Source organism: Podarcis filfolensis (assembly GCF_964270895.1).
Source record: "Podarcis filfolensis genome assembly, chromosome: 5".
Lineage (NCBI taxonomy): Eukaryota > Metazoa > Chordata > Lepidosauria > Squamata > Lacertidae > Podarcis > Podarcis filfolensis.
The window spans coordinates 35,081,871-35,099,663 of record NC_139608.1 but is presented as its reverse complement, the minus strand read 5'-3'; the positions used below and the strand labels follow the sequence as shown (position 1 = coordinate 35,099,663).

The 17,793-nt window shown below is 44.1% G+C and overlaps 1 protein-coding gene across 3 annotated transcripts in view; it reads right to left on the bottom strand.

Annotated features, from left to right (window-relative positions):
• SNED1 (sushi, nidogen and EGF like domains 1) overlaps positions 1-17,793 on the bottom strand; it is a 73,932-nt gene that overhangs the window by 37,638 nt on the left and 18,501 nt on the right. The window contains exons 2-10 of one of the 3 annotated variants that reach the window (XM_083613679.1): positions 11,563-11,850; positions 10,783-10,923; positions 8,139-8,301; positions 5,374-5,499; positions 3,636-3,749; positions 1,971-2,084; positions 1,474-1,587; positions 1,150-1,266; positions 430-555 (exon numbers count right to left, since the gene is read on the bottom strand). In XM_083613679.1, coding sequence (XP_083469805.1) covers positions 430-555; positions 1,150-1,266; positions 1,474-1,587; positions 1,971-2,084; positions 3,636-3,749; positions 5,374-5,499; positions 8,139-8,301; positions 10,783-10,923; positions 11,563-11,850 — 1,303 coding nt within the window. Of the gene's footprint in view, positions 1-429; positions 556-1,149; positions 1,267-1,473; positions 1,588-1,970; positions 2,085-3,635; positions 3,750-5,373; positions 5,500-8,138; positions 8,302-10,752; positions 10,924-11,562; positions 11,851-17,793 lie in introns of those variants that run through there. The other 2 variants (XM_083613680.1, XM_083613681.1) reach the window with 2 other exon arrangements.

The window sequence follows — 17,793 nt, the reverse complement described above, 5'->3', positions numbered from 1 at the left end:
TTCATTTTACCCAAAGCAACAGTGAGAAGCCAGAGTCTGAATCAGACATGCTTATTATGGTGGGGAACACTTATCTCTTCCATGCATGCCTGTTTCTTAATAACTTGCCTCCATTGGGAAGCCTAAACTGAACTCCATCCCTGGCTGAATGTAAAGGCATTTTCTCACACCCCTGTAAACTGAAAGTGAGAAAAGCTATGAACACTGACCAGCACCACTTCCACCCTCCCACCCCTGTTTTGATATTATATTATTTTAATTTGCTTTTCTGCTACCGTTGTGTTTATAAACCAAAAACCCAATTCTCAATATAATGGCTCCCCTGTCCATATGACCTTTCATGCTAGACTGCAACATAGCTGCTTTGGGTAAAGCACCCCTCCCTGCAAAGAGAATGTGTAGTTTGTATACAGACTGGGGTACACTTACTGTCTTCGCAGTCGGTGCCTGTGTATCCTTCCGCACACTCACACACATATCCTTGGCTGCTTTCAAGGCAAGTGCCTTCGTTCTGACATGGATTGGACATGCAGGCACTGGGCATTCTGGGCCCACCTACAAAATATTTGTGAGAGATCAACAACATGAGGAAAGAGGGGACATGCCTGGTTAATATTGCACAAAGAAAAAGGGCTAGGTGTTCTTCAAACACATGAATTATTACTCTGAAGGAGGATGGGGTTCAGTTGTTCTCCATGTCTACAGTGGAGAAGATAACAGGGTGCAAACTGCAGCCCAAAGGACTTTGGTTGGATATCAGGAAAAGCATCCTAACTGCATAGTTGCTAGGGTGTTTTGGAATTTTCAGTAGTGGAAGCCTGCAAAAGAACCTTAGATAAATACATGACTTGATTAATTTGAGTAGATCTGATCCAAAGTAGCTGAATAATTTCATAAAACAAAACCCTAAATCAAAGGGTGCACATTTACGAAAATGAGGGTGAACAGATTTTTTCAATGAATCTACTCTAGCAGGGATAGCGAACCAGTTTCCCCTATATTATTAGATTCCATTTCCCATCAGCCTCGGCCTTATGGAAACAGTCAGGGATGATGAGAGTTGTGGCCCAATAATAACTGAAGAGCCACAGGTTTGCCATCCCTGGTTTAGACAATCTCTCTGAGGTGATGTGGGGTCATCCTGCTCACCATATTGACAGTTGTTCCCATAGTAGCCTGGAGAGCATGTGCAGATGTAGCGCCCTGGGCGGATATAGTTGCACGTCTGTCGGTTCCTGCAGTTTCTGCCCTCACAGGCTGAAGGATCTAGAGCGGAGAAGAGTAGGGAGCCTCAGTAGAGCCCAACGCAGCTGAATAACTATACACAACAATAAGTACAGGGCTGGGCCTAAGGAGAGAGTCTGACAGAGTAAAGAAAGAGAGGCTCAGAGCAAAGAGTCCGCCACTGAGAGGAATCTGGCTATGTGGGGAGGAGAAGGAGGGTGCCACCACGCAGTTATGAAATCAGGGCACCTGTTTCACAGCGCTGTCCTGTGAATGGCGCCACACACACACAGGTGTAATTGTCCACTAGGTCCATACATCGCCCACCGTTCAGGCATGGGTTGGAATCGCATTCGTTTATTTCTGCGAAGGAGGAGAAACAACAACAAAAAGATCAACACCTGACCACAACTGCAGGCCTAGCCATGTTTAAAACAAATATAGGGCTCTGCATATGGATGATTTAAGGGTTGTCATTCATGAGGATGGGGGTAGAAACAGAGCTGGGAATCACTGTTGTGAAGCTTCCCCATGGTATCATAAGCCCACTCAATGGAAGAGAGCAAAGAATCCCATGTGTGTGCAGAAAAAGACATGCTTGCTGCTGGACTGTGGACGTGTGTACATAGGCTCTTTGCGGTCCAGCCTCTGATAGTAGAATCCCCTTGACTTACCTTGGAACAGCTTCCAAATACCTCTTTTTGTCTGCTTGACTGGTGGCCTAAATGTATTCATTGTTAGCTCACCTGTCTCACAATCTTCTCCTGTAAAACCTGGCTGGCAAAGGCACACAGCTGTTCTGTTGGCCACTTGGCATTCCCCGCCATTCTGGCACTCTTTGGCTTCACATGGAGACTCCTCTGTAGTGTTTTAGAACAAGAAATGGAGCTTAAATTAGTTCACAAAAGATTTGCCCATTCCATTGATACAAACAAGCATGTGTGGTGTGGTTTCCTCCCAAGGCTGCTGCATGGGTGCTTCAGAAAAGGGACTTAGTTTGTCCCTTTCCCAGACATGCTTCTCCTGCTTTCAGAATTAGTAGCATTTCTTGGCTGTAACACCATAGGTAGTGAGAAGCTATGTGGGGTCTGGGAAATGGCAGAACATAGGAAGTTATGGTCTCTCAAAGCTCAAGTGCCTTCCTTAGGCATATGATTCAATTACAGCTCTCTTCAGACTCTGTGCAAGAAAAAATGATGCTGCAAAAAGCCAATTTGTGGTAACAACCGCCTTCTATGAATCTGTTGTACACCTTATAGTTTGCAGTCAATGGCTCTTACAAGGTTGGAAAAGTGCAGCTGAACTTCTGAAACCAGATAAATTTGGAGTGTTCTCATAATATTGGGGAGGATGGTGATGCCTGCAGCAGCCACAAAGACTCCTTTTAGTGGCCATTTACATGCCAAATTTATGTCCATCTTTCCCTACCTCCTTGCCAAGTGAATAGCACACCGTGAAGGGCATTGCATGGTTACTTTCTTAACAATCAACAGGCAAATGAATCAATCGCTTGACTTGATTTGCCTCCAAGGAATGCTCTGGTTTGGGAAAGGGCAAGCCAGACAGGAGCCCCTGAACAAGGCATTCTGTTTAGAGGTGTTGTCTGGGCAGTGGTTCAGGTATGCTGCATGGTTAATTCAGCCACAGGTAGAGCTGTGTGGGAGACACACACACACACACGAACTTGCATGTACAAAACCTGATCACATTTACCTCTTCGCTTTTCTCCAGCCATAGTATATTTCTATCCTATGCAGGCTGTGGGAACATATGTTCTGTTCTTCTGGGGAATGATTGTGTATATATGTGTTGCAGAAAGGCACCTGTACCTTTTGCACCAAGGTCTCCCATCCCCAGACCTGATTAAAAAACTATTGTGACTGCACACTAGCCACCCTCTAGTACTTGGAAGGATGCTGGCACTAGGATTAAAGGGAGGGGGCAACACCTAAACATACACCATTTTATGATTTGTACAGTCTAACATTTCCTGATTCAGAATGTTTCAGCAGAGAGTTAGAAAGACAACTTTCCTGCATACAGTTCCCACACTACAACTGCTAACTGCTTTCTATCCCAATTTGTTCCGCAAAGTACCGTAGTTTGAGCAGGCCATCCCTAACTTCTGCCCCACCCCCAGACTAGAACTGAAATAAAGAGGTACTGGCAGTGCTTTCTTCTTCTTCAGGGGGTTCTCAAGGGCACGCAGTACTGGCACCTCTTTTTGTTGTTTTTAAAAAGTGTGGCACTTACTGTAACAACTTCGTGGCGAGTACTGGCACCTATTTTTCTAGAAAAAAGTACTGGGTTCTGGTACTGGAATGCCTTTATAAACACTTTGTCCACCTAGACCTGCCTGTAAGCCGTTATCTGATTTCCCTGTCCTTTTGCAATTACACAATGTTTCTCACCAACTTCACACGTGGCTCCTTTAAATCCTGGTGGACACCAGCAACTGAAGCTGTTAATGCCATCGATGCAGGAGGCTTTGTTCTGACATGGGCTGGAAGCGCACTCATCCACATCTGGAAGGTAATGGGAAGGAAGCGAAAAAGTAGGGTGTGCTCTCATACATTCAGTCGAAACACTTCACATGCATTACCATCTGTAATTAACCAGGCATGTCTACTATGGATACATCATTCCCAGAAGTGTGGATTGCATGCAAATACAGAAAACAAACCCTTCCTTTATATGTTTCTGATTATGCTAAGATGCTTTGGGTTATATACCCTTTTCTCTGGCGACAGCCTGAATGCCTCTGTGGAGGATTATAGGAGTTGAGAGGCTAGAAACGACTTCCCTAAGGTCAACAGGTTTAACTTTCTAACACTGTGGTAGCTATTAGCATTAATTATGGCAGCAGTCACCAGGGGCACTTCCAGACTATTGCTATTTTTGGATGATATGAAATCTCATACCGGAAAATTCAGGTGGTGAAATTATATTTTATTTGGAGGTCTTGTGCAAAAAGCCCACTTTCCCAAAACTTAAACCTTTTGTCACATGGAAAGCGACAGAAAAAACGCACTGCAAAGTGTGGGATAATACTTTCTTTGACATGTCATCTAACCTCCCTGAAAACAAATCAGAACAAATGCGTATTAACTAGCCAACATCATCTAATCTTCTTGCAAACAAATCAAGCAGAAAACTCAACAAAGAGGTTTTCTAGAAGTGTCCCAGGACTTCATTAAATGAAAGCTTTAGTGTGTTCCTCGTTCACCCTGACACTTCAATAGAGAAGTAACTGGCTAATTTAATAATGACAACATGCCAAAGACAAACATAGGTCAGTTCTCATGGGCATTCAGTTCTTCATGAATGGGACAGCTACAGCAAGGAATGGAGCAGCTGCAGGTGGGCAGTAATAAGTCAATAAGAGAAACATGAATTAAGATATTAGCAAACGAAGAAGCCTTATACCAGTGGTGGGGAACCTCAGGCCCAGAGACCAAAGGAAGCTTTCCAGGCATCTATATCTGGCCTGCAGAATTCTACCCAGTCCACACTCACTGGAAAATCTCACTGAAAGGGATGGGGGGCAGCAGCAGGGTTGGGGGGGGGGCAGAACCTTCCCATTTCACCTCGTGGTGAAACAGGATGGGCAGCCCCTGAGGAAAGGGAAGCCAAAATGATTAAGGGGATTGGAGCAAAACTCATATGAAGCAAGATTACTACAATTGGGGCTTTTTAGTTTATAAAAAAGAAAAATAAGGAGGGCACATGACAGAGGTATATAAAAATATACATGCTGATTTTTTCTCCATCTTTCATAATGCTGGAACACAAGGTCAGCCAATGAAGCTGAAGAAATTCAGGATAGACAAATGCTGTGGAATTAGCTACCACAAGGTCTGGCGATGGCCAACTTGGATTGTTTCAAAAAGACAAGTTCATGTAAGGTGAGGCTATCAGTGGGTTATAGTCGTGATGGCTATTTATCCCCAATATCAGAGGCAGTACATCTCTGGATTCCACAGCTGAGGACCATGTCCTCCATATGGGTTTCTCATAAGCATCTACTTGGGCACTGTGAAAACAGAATACTGGATTAGATGGGCCTTTGGTCTGATCTGGCAAGGTTCTTCTTAAGCTCACTGAAGCCCCTCAATAGAAGACTGCGAGAAAAGTATGAGCAAGACTCACCAATATGGCATCGCTTTCCAGTGAAGCCAGCCAGACAAGAACAGGTGTAGGAGGGGTTCCCTGTGATGCAGTCCTCAATACACTTCCCTCCATTCAGACAAGGGCGGAGTGTCAGGCACACCGATGCTGCACAAAGAAGCAAACCCAGTGTTCAACAAATGATAGCATAGCTAGAGAACTACTAGAATGTGTTGCAGCAACAATAACATTGAACTGATCCAGCTTCCATTGTCCCTGCGGCCTTCGGCCCCTGTTTGCTCTGTAATTAACACACTGGGCTCATGGGTGGAAGTGCCATATTCCAATTCAAATTAGCACATCCACATTTAAACTGGATTGAAATTTTGTAGGAAGTTATAGTACGATCTCAAAATATTTTGAATACTGTATATTAAATTTGTTTCCATTTGTTTCTTTGTGTGTGTGTGTTGCTCTCTGCTGTTCATGTCAAGACTTTTGTTTGCTCTCTAAACGTCTTACATTATCATTTTGACCATCAAATGTCAAATTAATCCTCCTTCATAGGCAAACTATTAGTAGTTCACAAAGAGAAAATGTTAACGACTGTACCAGTATTCCTTTCTGCTTAGAAATTCTGAACAGTGTTCAAACATGCAACAGTTTAGGCCAGCTCTGTGTCCCACTGCGCACACCCTATAACATGCATTCTGCAAAAACATGCTCTTTGCCTTTAGGGAAGTTACAATATTTTGGTGACAAAACCAAGAATCAAGAGCTGGGTAAATGCCAGCAACATTCTATAACTCTTTGACCAAAAAATTAAAGTGTGTGTGTGTGTGTGTGTGTGTGTGTGCGCGCGTGTGTGCATGCATGCATGCATGCTTAAAAATAAGCTTAGATCTTCAAGAACCAATGGTAACCAAAGGCAAAATGGTTTGGGAAAGAGTCAGACAGCAAACCACTTGATTTCCCAAGATGGGGCAATCTCAGGGGGTGAAATATAGCCCCAGAGAGCTGTAGAGAGGCGCATAGCCTTAATATAGGCAGATTAGTCAAGTCTTGGTCTCAGAGTCAGAAGAGAACTCATGTGAGCCTAAGCAGCCATAGATCTGGTAAAGTCTGGGTATATGTTTTTGTTTGGAAATATGTGCCAATGTTGGGGAATTGTTGTGACAAGAAACTGGGCACTACTGTTACTTTCACATTGCATACACCAATAGCCAGTTTGAGGAAGACTATTACAGTATACATGTAATACATATTGTATTTAGGCTCCTCACCAATTTGTAGAGAGGTATTTTATGAGCCCTATGGAACAGATTTGCAAATGGCAACATTTCTAGTAGAACCTAGCAGCATCTTCCTCCTGCAGTCCAAAGAAGCAAATGGTGGCAGAGACATCCCTACTAGGATTACACTAACTGATCACAGAGCTGAAATGTGGTATTTTATGCATGTTGAAGCCTCTCCACATTTGAGCATTAAAGGTAAAGTAATCCACTTTTTCCTCATTCAAATTAAACCGGTCAAGCAATTGTAAATTTGCTTGTGCAGTTTTCTAACTTTGTGCACATCTGAAGGATCCTAATCATCATCATCATCCCCCATCCAGAGTTTGCCAGAAATACTGACAAATGATGCCAGAAAATACAGTAGTGGGAGTGGTAAGGGGACTGGCAATGATGACTGATTCACCCACCCAAACACACACATACACAAATTGCTGCAACCCCATGTGGAGCAGTTTGGAGCCTGATTTTCCCCAATTTAACAGATTATCCCAATATTGGGTAAATTTAGATTTGCAGGGGGAAAGCATCACGACTGGTATTGTTGGAGGGTAACATCATGTGGACTACACCAATTAAATGAGAACGCAAACAGATACAAACACACAGTAAACTCTGGTGTACACAAGCCCTTAGAGTCTTAAAAGTGTACTTTCTCTCACAATTTTTTAATTAAGAATTTTACCATTCTTACAATATTAAATAGCAGATATGCAAAACAGCAACACTACACACACATGCACAGGCAAAACAGCTATAAAGTACTCTGGCAATGAAGAAGTGTATGATACAAAGAAAGCTGAGAGATACATTTGACATTCCAGTTACTGTTAAAAGGCAAGGCCATCTTTCATATTTTGCTTTTCATCGCATATTATGGTAACACCAAAGTAGCTGAAAACCAAACATGCATGACCTTAACTCACAGTCTCATGATTTGAAATTGGCCCTCCCCAATTAAACTAGGGCTGCAATCCTACACACACTTAGCTGGGAGTACGCCCAACTGAATTTGGTGGGACTTACTTCTGAGTAGACATGTCTAGGATTGCACTTATTTACTCTATGACCAATCAACTCCCATGACTGACCAACCATTCAGAGAGCATCTACTATTTAAAGCTTGCAGTTCTAAGCCTGGAGGCCCATTTTACACATAATCCTACATTCATTTATCTCCAGGTTCTCCCCTTGCCTCATTCTAAAACTTGAGCCGGCAGTGGCAAAAGACATCATAGCTCTCCAGCAGCCAGAGATGCGCTCTTGGTTTCATGCAGCAATACAGTCATATCCTCCCAAATTGCAGCTTGAACATGGCTCCTCCACCAGTGCCTCCCATGTCCTGCTGGCCATATTTATGCACAGAAGAAAACAGGGCTTCCACTTGCCCCACCCAAACTACCCCAGCTGCACAGTGGCTGCCTTTCTCTCATAAGCGCTGGGATTTTCACAGGGACAAAGAGAAGGGATGGAAGAATTGGTTTGGTTAAATAAACCTAACTGCTGTCCTCTTACTTGTGTTGTTGCAGCCCCCCACTTGCACCTGGGCATCATCGATTCTGAACACCCAGCGCCCGGGGATACCCACATTTGTCGTCATCTCCACGTCGACAATGTCATCAGTGCGGGATCCGGGGATGTTAAAATACCGCTTTCCATCACCGGCATTGAAACCTGCCTAGGAAGACAAGGGCAGAGAGTGAAACCTCTCGCTGGGGAAAGCAGGGCAGCTGTGGGGATAGGCAAGGGACTTCTCTCTTCCCCCCCAGTGCCCTGCAGAAGAATGGACTGCAAGAACACAAGGAAGGGAAGCATTCCTCTGCATATTGGTTACTGCTACAACCACTTCCCACCTGAAATTTTCCTGCTTTGGATCAGAGGCAGTGCAGCTCCCAGCACAACAACTCTTCCAGTCCCTGATGGGGGGGGGGGGCAGCAGTTTGCTAAGATGGCCCCACTTTGCCTTCCTGGAAAATAATTCCTTCCAGGACTTGGATGTCTTTTCCCATTCATTCCCTATCATGCAAGATCTAGAACTATGGTCTGAAGGCCCATGATGCAGCAAACATGCAGGCTTGTGTCTGGTCAGTGCCTGAATGGGAGAACCCTATGTATGTAAATAAAATTTTTATTGGTTTTATAATTTCAACTTCGACAATTATTTTCCATCAAGCAGAATTAAAGATATAAAATATCCAACATAAAAAATAAAAAGTGAAATAAAAGTAAAGGGAGGCAAGGAAAGAGAAAGAAGTGAAGAAAAACAAAGAGAAAGAAAAAGAAAAATATCTTTTCGGAGGTTCTCTTTAACCTCCTGACTTCATTTCCTTTCCCCTAGGTAAAGGTAAAGGTACCCCTGCCCGTATGGACCAGTTGTGTCCGACTCTAGGCTTGTGCGCCCATCTCACTTAAGAGGCCGGGGGCCAGCGCTGTCCGGAGACACTTCCGGGTCACGTGGCCAGCATGACGAAGCTGCTCTGGCGAGCCGGCACCAGCGCAGCACACGGAAACGCCGTTAACCTTCCCGCTATAAAGCGGTACCTATTTATCTACTAGCACTTAGGGGTGCTTTCGAACTGCTAGGTGGGCAGGAGCTGGGACCGAAAGATGGGAGCTCACCCCGCTGCGGGGATTCGAACCACCGACCATGCAATCGGGAAGCCCTAGGCGCTGAGGTTTTACCCGCAGCGCCACCCGCGTCCCCACCACCCGCGTTCCCCTAGGTATACCACCTTTATTTCCACAGGAAATAAAAAGAAGTTGGGACACAAATGTAATAAATATATTTATTACATAAATGTAATAAATACATTCAGAATGCAATTTATTTGAGCAGCCATATAGACAATCATTTGCTCGGTCACCTGTGATGAAGATAATTTATCTGTGGCCACCATGCGAGGAAAGTTTACAGAAGCTGGCTCACTCTTTCTTCTCAGGCCATAAATGACTAATGTTCGCTGGCAGTTAGTGCACATTTTTGTGGGCGACCAACTTATTTGCAAGGCTGCTTTAAGACAAGCATTCTTTCTCCAGGGCACCCATCACAATGGAGCCTCAATTTCAGTTGCTTTCAGAACATCTGAGCAGTCAAGGATCCTCGAAGGCATCCTGTAACTGTTTTGCATGTCAGCTATGATTAAAGATCTTGGCTATGACACATGAGGAACTGTCAGCATTAAAAGGGGGGGGGGAGGTGACAGGGAGAGGGATTGGATGATCTACTTATTGCAACCCTTCTCCCAAATGGCTCTTGGCACCATAAAGCCTCAGCAATCCCCACACATCCATGACTCACTTGCTGGAACGCACACAGAACGCTGAGCCTATTTTCATCCTCATTCATCTGCACAGGGTGAATCCAAGAGAATCTTGGACACTCTCGCTCCTTTCCGTGAAACGAGAACAGATTTGCTAGCTCTAGCCAAGCAGAAGCCTTTGCCATGCTGAGCCGTGAGGTGCTCGTGCCGAGGCGCACTATCGCCTTGCGAGTTACAGCAGCACGTTTTTGCAAACTTGGTCACAAGCCTGGTGAAAAACTTTTCAACTTCCTCTCTCTCTCTCTCTCTCTCTCTCTCTCTCTCTCTCTCTCTCTCTCCTGCTTTGGCTGGACTGGGGCAGGGTGTTCCTGAAGCACTGTACAGTATTCCAAAGCATGTGGTTACTGCTCTGTTTACAGTCATAAAAAGCCTGCACTTCTGAATTTCTGGGATTGAAAATGGGTCCATTTCCTTTACACCTGCAATTTCCTGCCTACCGGAGACGCTCAGATGAGAGCCGGCAGCCAGCCAAGCATAGATCAATTAGTGGTAAATTCACACATCTGAACAGCCACTGGTTAAAAGAAAGAAAACAGCACACCAGAATTGGGGGGGGGGGGCAGGAATACCAAAGGGAGGCTGTACTTGCTGCAGCCTCTGCTGGGTGGCTCTTTAAAGAGTCTGAGGTTGTGATGGGAAGGAACCATGAGGCACTGGCCAATGTAAAGAGCTGTGGTTGGTCTATCACAAAGCCCCCTATATGGCTTTGAAAAGAGAGTAAGAGAGAGAAACTGGGGCTGAGGAAATATTGCCTTGCTATTTCAAAACTACTGTCTGGAAAAATGCACGCCATGTATTAGAAAGAAGACTTGCTTGCAAGGTGTGACCATGGAGTCTACCTGGGCCGCAATGCCTCCCAGGCCTGCTGAGTCTCCTCCACTACTGGCATGCATTCCGGTGGTCCAGGTGATGGACTCGTAGTTGAAGATAGTGAAGGACAACATGCCGTCGGTGATGAGGACTATTTGGAAGGTGTTAACCTGAAAGAAAAAAGAACAGCACCGCAAAAGCCACAATGAAAATGCCACAATAAACTGCAGATTTAGTAATCTGAGCCAGACTGTTTATCTGGAAAGTCAGCCACAATGGTTCTTAATCCCTTCTCAGACCATAGGACCTGCCTTCTACAGAATTCAACCTCAGGAAGAGGTAGAAGGTCTGAGCCTGAATAGTTAACCCGTTTTGCCACTTTCCAACATGCTTTCTGTTTGGGCTCTTGTGCCTGCTATTATGATTTTTTAATTTTAGTTTTTAAAACTCATTCTTTTTGTTGCTGGATTGTGTAACAAATCCCCGCCCCACAATGTTTTTTTATCTGCCATGAAGGCTTACATAGTGGAAAGGTGGAATGTAAATGTTTGAAATAAACAAAAGTTTAACTGCTTCAGCTGCTCATTACACATTGTAGTCTGCAACTGTAAAACATGAAATAGAATATACATCAAGGATAGCTGACATAGTACCCTCCGGAAGTTGTTGGGTTACAGCTCCCGTAAGTCCCAGACAGCATGGTCAAGGATTATGTGAGCTGTAATTCAACCACATTGGTTATCCCAATATCCACTATGGAAAATAACCCCCTTATCCAGTACCCAGCACCAACATCCTTCGCCACTTACGGGAGAAAGCGAGTTTCCTCCAAAAAAGGTGACCTGGTACCAAGTGGCCACGAATACCCATTGGGCAGAGAACTGTGGGAATTCTGGGAAATATTGCCGGATGTCCTTAGTGGCCCTCATCAAAATGGCTTGGTCCTTAGTTTCCCGGTAATGCACTTGCCCTGCACGCCTGTTATCTACGTCCGCCCAGAAAGCAGCAACCACACGCCGGTCATTGGAGATGGGGAAAGCCACTGGTGTAAACTGAGACACTTCTTTCAAAAAGGAAATGATTCCATTGTTGTTGACCTAGACAGGAGAAAAAGTGAGGCATGGTGAAAAAGGGAAAAGGGTAAACAATCAGGGGATTTGAATTAAATTGAACTCGTGGGCCCCGACTTTGTGCAGAGGGTAGAAACATTGCTGTGCCTGAAGGTAGGTTGTTTTCTTGCATGCCTTCCACTGGTGATTTAAAAAAAGGATGCAGAGACAGCAGAAAAATTCAGGAAGGATCTGCCCCACAAGACAAAATTTTTTTCTTTTTCTAAGTACGTGTTCCCCTTCCTAGCCTTTAAAATGCAGGCACACCACCCTTCTAGCTTGTAGATGAAAAACTGTGCCAAAAAAATAATCCAGGGAACTGCCTCTCCTTTCAAACACCCCCCCTTCCCACTCTCTCCACCCCTGCCACTTGCTTGCTGCACATGAGGGCTTGAGAGCCATGGCCAAGGGGTCTGAGAAAGGAGGCAGAACAAGTCATGCCCTGTTCTCCTGCCGGAGATGGGCCAAAGGAAGGAGGAACAGCTGAGAAAACTGCGGCAGCCACAGTGATTTGAACAAACAGGGTGCAGTTCGTTTGGGTCACTCACCTCACAAGGCAGCAGGACTTACTATTCACTTCCTCATGTTAAAGAGGCAAAATGGTTTATTCTGAAGGGACTAGGAGATGGAGGAGGTTATTTATTGCCTCTTTGGTCAAGGTAAAGACATTGGGGTATATATACACGAGCAGCTCTGCTGGAGCAGGAGAGACACCACTCACTCCCTCTCTTAAAATCAAAACCCTTGCAGGCAGGATGTCATCCCTCCTTCCTTACTAAGCTGGACTGTTTCACCCCATTTATACACCTTTGTTGATTAATATCATATCCTGAGCCTGCAACATTTGTGACTGACGCAACAGAGACAGGAGGCAGGGTAGCAATAGATAGAATTTTCCACATGGAAAAGGAAGAACCGGGATCAATCTACACATTCAGAGAAGTAATCCAGCAGAGCCCTCATTTGACTTTACAGTATGCTAGTGTTGACTGCATATTTGAATGCTTAAAAAACTACCTGGAATGGAATCATATTCCTCAGCCTGCTAAGATTTCAATGGGGCAGGGAGCATTTGATCATGCAATCTCTTGCCTTCATTCTGAACTGCTGCAGTTCAAGAAGGGTGATTATCACATCCATTTTTCTGGGCCCACAGCCAGATCACAGTTGATCGATTTGGGTTATGTCCCAATTGGGTTGAAGGGGCATTTTTTTGAAGAACCAGATTGAAAAAGGTCTCCTGCTCTTTTTTGCTCCTTCCCTCACTACTGAATGACTCTGATTGTATCATGTGAAGCTGCATCCCTACGGATGCTGGGCTCCAACTTCCATCAGCTCAAGCTGGCATGGTCAGTGGCCAGGGATGATAGGAGCTGCAGTCCAGCAATATCTGGAAGGCCACAGCTTCCCCACCCCTGCTCTAGGGGCGATTTGCTTTGCAGATGCCTTCATGCAAGGTATTAAGCTTTAACCGCAGCCACTGCAGTCTTAATGCGGGCTCCTCTGTGCAAAACTGGTCCCACAGCAGCTTTGGAGACGATATCCTTATCGTCCCTTTCAAATTGTGTCACCTAAGGCATCCATCTTGCTGCTGATTCAGATTTGCTTTTATTAGTATACTGCACATTGTTGGTTTGGTTTGGTTAATCAAGTAGTAAATTAAGCATATTATGGTTTCTGGTCAAGCAGCAGAGTTTTGACTCCAAAGTTGGCAAGGACAACTCTAAGACTAGAAACTAGAGGGTTCCTAAGTTAAACCACAAGTTCCATTGAGTTTGGCGAGGCTATGCTGCAAAGCATTTGTCGACAGCTTTCTCTTTACCGTAGCATTTTCCAAAGCAGGCAGGGAATTAGTAATAATGAGCCCCCATGTGCGGCATGCCAACATTTTTTGTTTTTTTGCAAGCGGTGCCTTGCTTACCACCGAAAGGAGCATTTCACAAGAGAAACCCAAGCCCAAGTTAGTCCCTTGCCCCCCACCCCCAGGAAGCCCCCTCTGGCTTGGTGACTCCTTCGTGTTCCATGTGCACACAAGGATCACTCACTTCTCTGGAATGAGAAGAAACCACAAACCTTCTGAACTCTGGCCTGTACAGAAAGGAGCAGGAAAATTCTGCTGGGGAAAGAAGCTAAAGCCTTGTTTGTGGATGGAATGTGGTCTGAGATGCAGGTGTGACATTGGGAGGCGGGGAGGTGAGGAGAGGAGGCTGTTTCACTCTGGTGAGCAAACTCTGAATTCAAATAATGCTTTGTGTATATGCGTGAGTGGCCAGTCATGGGCTTGGAATCTAAGCAGAGCCTGCGAATCACAGCATCATTGTACAGCAGAGCACAGCAAAGTGAAGGTAGAGTCCAGTCCCTCTGCAGATGTAAAACAGATTAAAGGCAGATTAACACACGCAACATGAAACCTGCATGTGCTCTGCTTTGGAAGAGGAGCACCTTGAAGAGCATTGGTTGGCTACCAGAAGCAGTCTCAGTAAGGGCCAGCTCCAACCAACCAACATTACTTTCCTCTTGGGGCTACCATCCAATTATAAAATCCTAGCACTAGATGCAAACTTAGCCATCATTAGAGTTGACCCATTGAAATCAATTTGTCATGTTTTAAGCACGGCTAAGCCTGGATCTGACACTTGGTCAATTAATAATAGGAGTTTTAGTCAATTCATCAATTAAATATGCATATGAGTGAAAAATAATCATTCTGAAGCAAGAATCATTAGTTTTGTTAGGGGAACACATGTGACATTACTAATACGTTTCAAAAAATAAAAGTTGTTGACTTATAGTGTGTGTGTGTGTATGTGTATATATATATATATATATATATATATATATATATATATATATATATCAGAGTAAAAATAGTTCAGAAGCAGGAGCTAACTCACCACCCATCGTCTGTCTCATTCACACATCACTAGCATTGCTTAATAGGATAAAAAAAATGCACAGAGTCCCACAGGTAAAGGGGGGGAAAAAGGTTCTTTACTTAACAGTTACTTCATATACACATGGATGGCTTTGGATTCTAAGCCTACAATTGTGAGAGATAGTTTCATGGCTGCTTTGTGCAGGAGGAGAGAGAAAATGCAGGAGGCAGGTGCTGAGCTTAGGTGTTAGGTTGGAAACCATAAACTGCATCTTCCCTATCTGTTAGTATAAACCCTGCCCTCTGTGGACTGGAGGAATGCATGACTGCTTAAGCTCAGCAATAGCAGTCATCTTCTTAGAAGAGGCATTCCCTCCTATGCGAGAGAAAAGAGAGGATGCCTCTCTCAAAGACAATGCTCTGGACATCATAGGTAGACCCTGGATTTGATGGCCTTATGACAAGGTTGGGGCTTAAACAACCATGTGTATTATTTCAGTTGTGAAACACACAGTTAATATGTCATTTCCCTCCTAAACCACCATCTCCATTCGAGGCTCTACATTTATGATACATTACAGCAAAAAGTAATTGAAAATGCAGTTTGCCTACCATGATATATATAAAAAGATACAGTGGTACCTCGGGTTAAGTACTTAATTTGTTCCGGAGGTCCGTACTTAACCTGAAACTGTTCTTAACCTGAAGCACCACTTTAGCTAATGGGGCCTCCTGCTGCTGCCGTGCCACCAGAGCACAATTTCTGTTCTCATCCTGAAGCAAAGTTCTTAACCTGAAGCACTATTTCTGGGTTAGCGGAGTCTGTAACATGAAGCGTATGTAACCTGAAGCGTATGTTCTTTCAAAGTCTGCAAAGCCACCCTTTCAACATGCGGACTTGGTTCTTAACTTTGCTATACACCATGGATGGATAACCTCAGGTCTGAAGGCCAAATGCAGTCTTCCAGACTTTTCTATCTGGCCCTTGGAACCATGGATGTGGCCAGGGAGGTGCAGGGGGCAGCTGCCACCCCCAATCAAGTAAATAAATAAAAATACTTAACTGACCAATTGCATTGCAAATAACTCAGTTCTGCCCCCCAACATAAAGCCTCCCCCCCAAAAGAATAAATCCTGACTATGCCCATGCTTGGAACTCTCTCCAGGCAACACAACCCTTCGCAGACACACTTCCATTACAATGGCACATCCTACACTGGTCCTTCTTTGGATGTTGTGTCTGGTTAGAATGTGTCTTTGATAATGTTTCTTGCTTGCCAAGAAGGAGTCTCGAGAAGGATGTGTGAGTAAGTTAACATGTGCTGCGCCACCCATTTTTGGCCCTGTCCACTACTGGGATGTGGCCCCCAGAAGATTGTATGGATGGGAATGTGGCCCTTGAGCTGCAAAAGGTTCCCCACCCTTGCTGTACATGTACAAAGCCCAAACTGAATTTAGGTAAGGAAGCACAAAAGGAGCAGAAGGGATGCGTGCTGGTAAGCCTACAACCTCTGGTGCATCACCTTCATTGAGTTTACCATCCACAATGAATTTGAGGGTGAAGATCTGAAGGACAGAGTCACCTCTACTTGTAGAGACTCACCACATGATTCAGAACCCTGGAAATTCAGGGCTTCTAAATTGTTTGGAGAGCCCAGCATTAAGTACAATACAGTGTCCCCCTCAAGCTTATGGAAGGATCAAAACTGACTGAGAGGGAATGGGACTTGGCAGTGAATTTCCCCTTGCATGTTTCCTTACACACAAGTAGTCTGAGCACCCAAGTAGGGCTTACCTGCAGTCTGGTTGGCAGAGAAACAGAGAGGGAGCTCTGAAGTCATGAGAAAACATACAAGTGCATTCTTCTTAGAAGTCATTGAGGTCATGAGAGATTTTATCAAACGTTGTAAGGAAGGAACCATTTTGGCTCAAAGAAATGGAACTGTCATAGGCAAAAGATGGAAGCGCCAATATCACTTCTGGCACTATTTATGAGCATCAATTGGACAGATTTTAAGACTACAGTGGTACCTCTGGTTAAGAACTTAATTTGTTCTGGAGGTCCGTTCTTAACCTGAAACTGTTCTTAACCTGAGGTACCACTTTAGCTAATGGGGCCTCCCACTGCCGCTGCACAGCCGCCATGCAATTTCTGTTCTCATCCTGAAGTAAAGTTCTTAACCCAAGGTACTACTTCCAGGTTAGCGGAATCTGTAACCTGAAGCGTCTGTAACCTGAAGCATCTGTAACCCGAGGTACCACTGTACATCTTATGACTCAAAACAAAAATGGAATCCCATTGGGATTAGTTCATCAGACTGGCCCTGTCAAATTTATAATTGGAACAAAATCATGTAAGGCACTGAAAGACAACGAGCTTTTGTTGTTTTTCAGTTTTTATAGTAGAGGAATAGAATTCATGGTTGGTGGTGGAGGGTGAACAATGGGCAGGAATGTAGCTGAAAGGAGATTCATTTACAAGGAAAACAAGAGGTTTTTAGCCCTTATTATTTCATGTATCAATAGTCTGTTTAAATGACCCTACAACGCCCTAACACGGCCTGTTTCTCCACTCAAAAAGGATTACCACTCGTACCAGGTATGTATCTCCAATTCTTGCAAGGAAAATAAGGCAGTTTCAATTATGGATGCATCTGAGAGTATGGCAGCTTATCAAACATATTTTCATTCAAATAAGTCCCAATGAAGTTCTACATAAGATGAAGTTTAAGAGCTTTGAGAGCAATCTTATCACAAAAAGTTTCTGCTAAGAAAAGTTAAAGTTAATAAATCAAAGTTAATAAATTATAGTAAGTAAGTCAGATCATATAACCTAATGCTTAGACTGCTGATGGAGTTTAAAACATGTTTCCTAGTTTTCAAAACCTATCCCTTTTCTGCTACCAGCATTTTGGTATATCAATAAACTTGAAGGATTGAATTTATTTATTTATTTATTTGGAGTGAGGTGGGCATTGATAGGGAAGGGAGCAATGATACCAATGCACACTAGTGGAAGAGGACATGCCATCTGTGTGTACAGATGACAATGATTT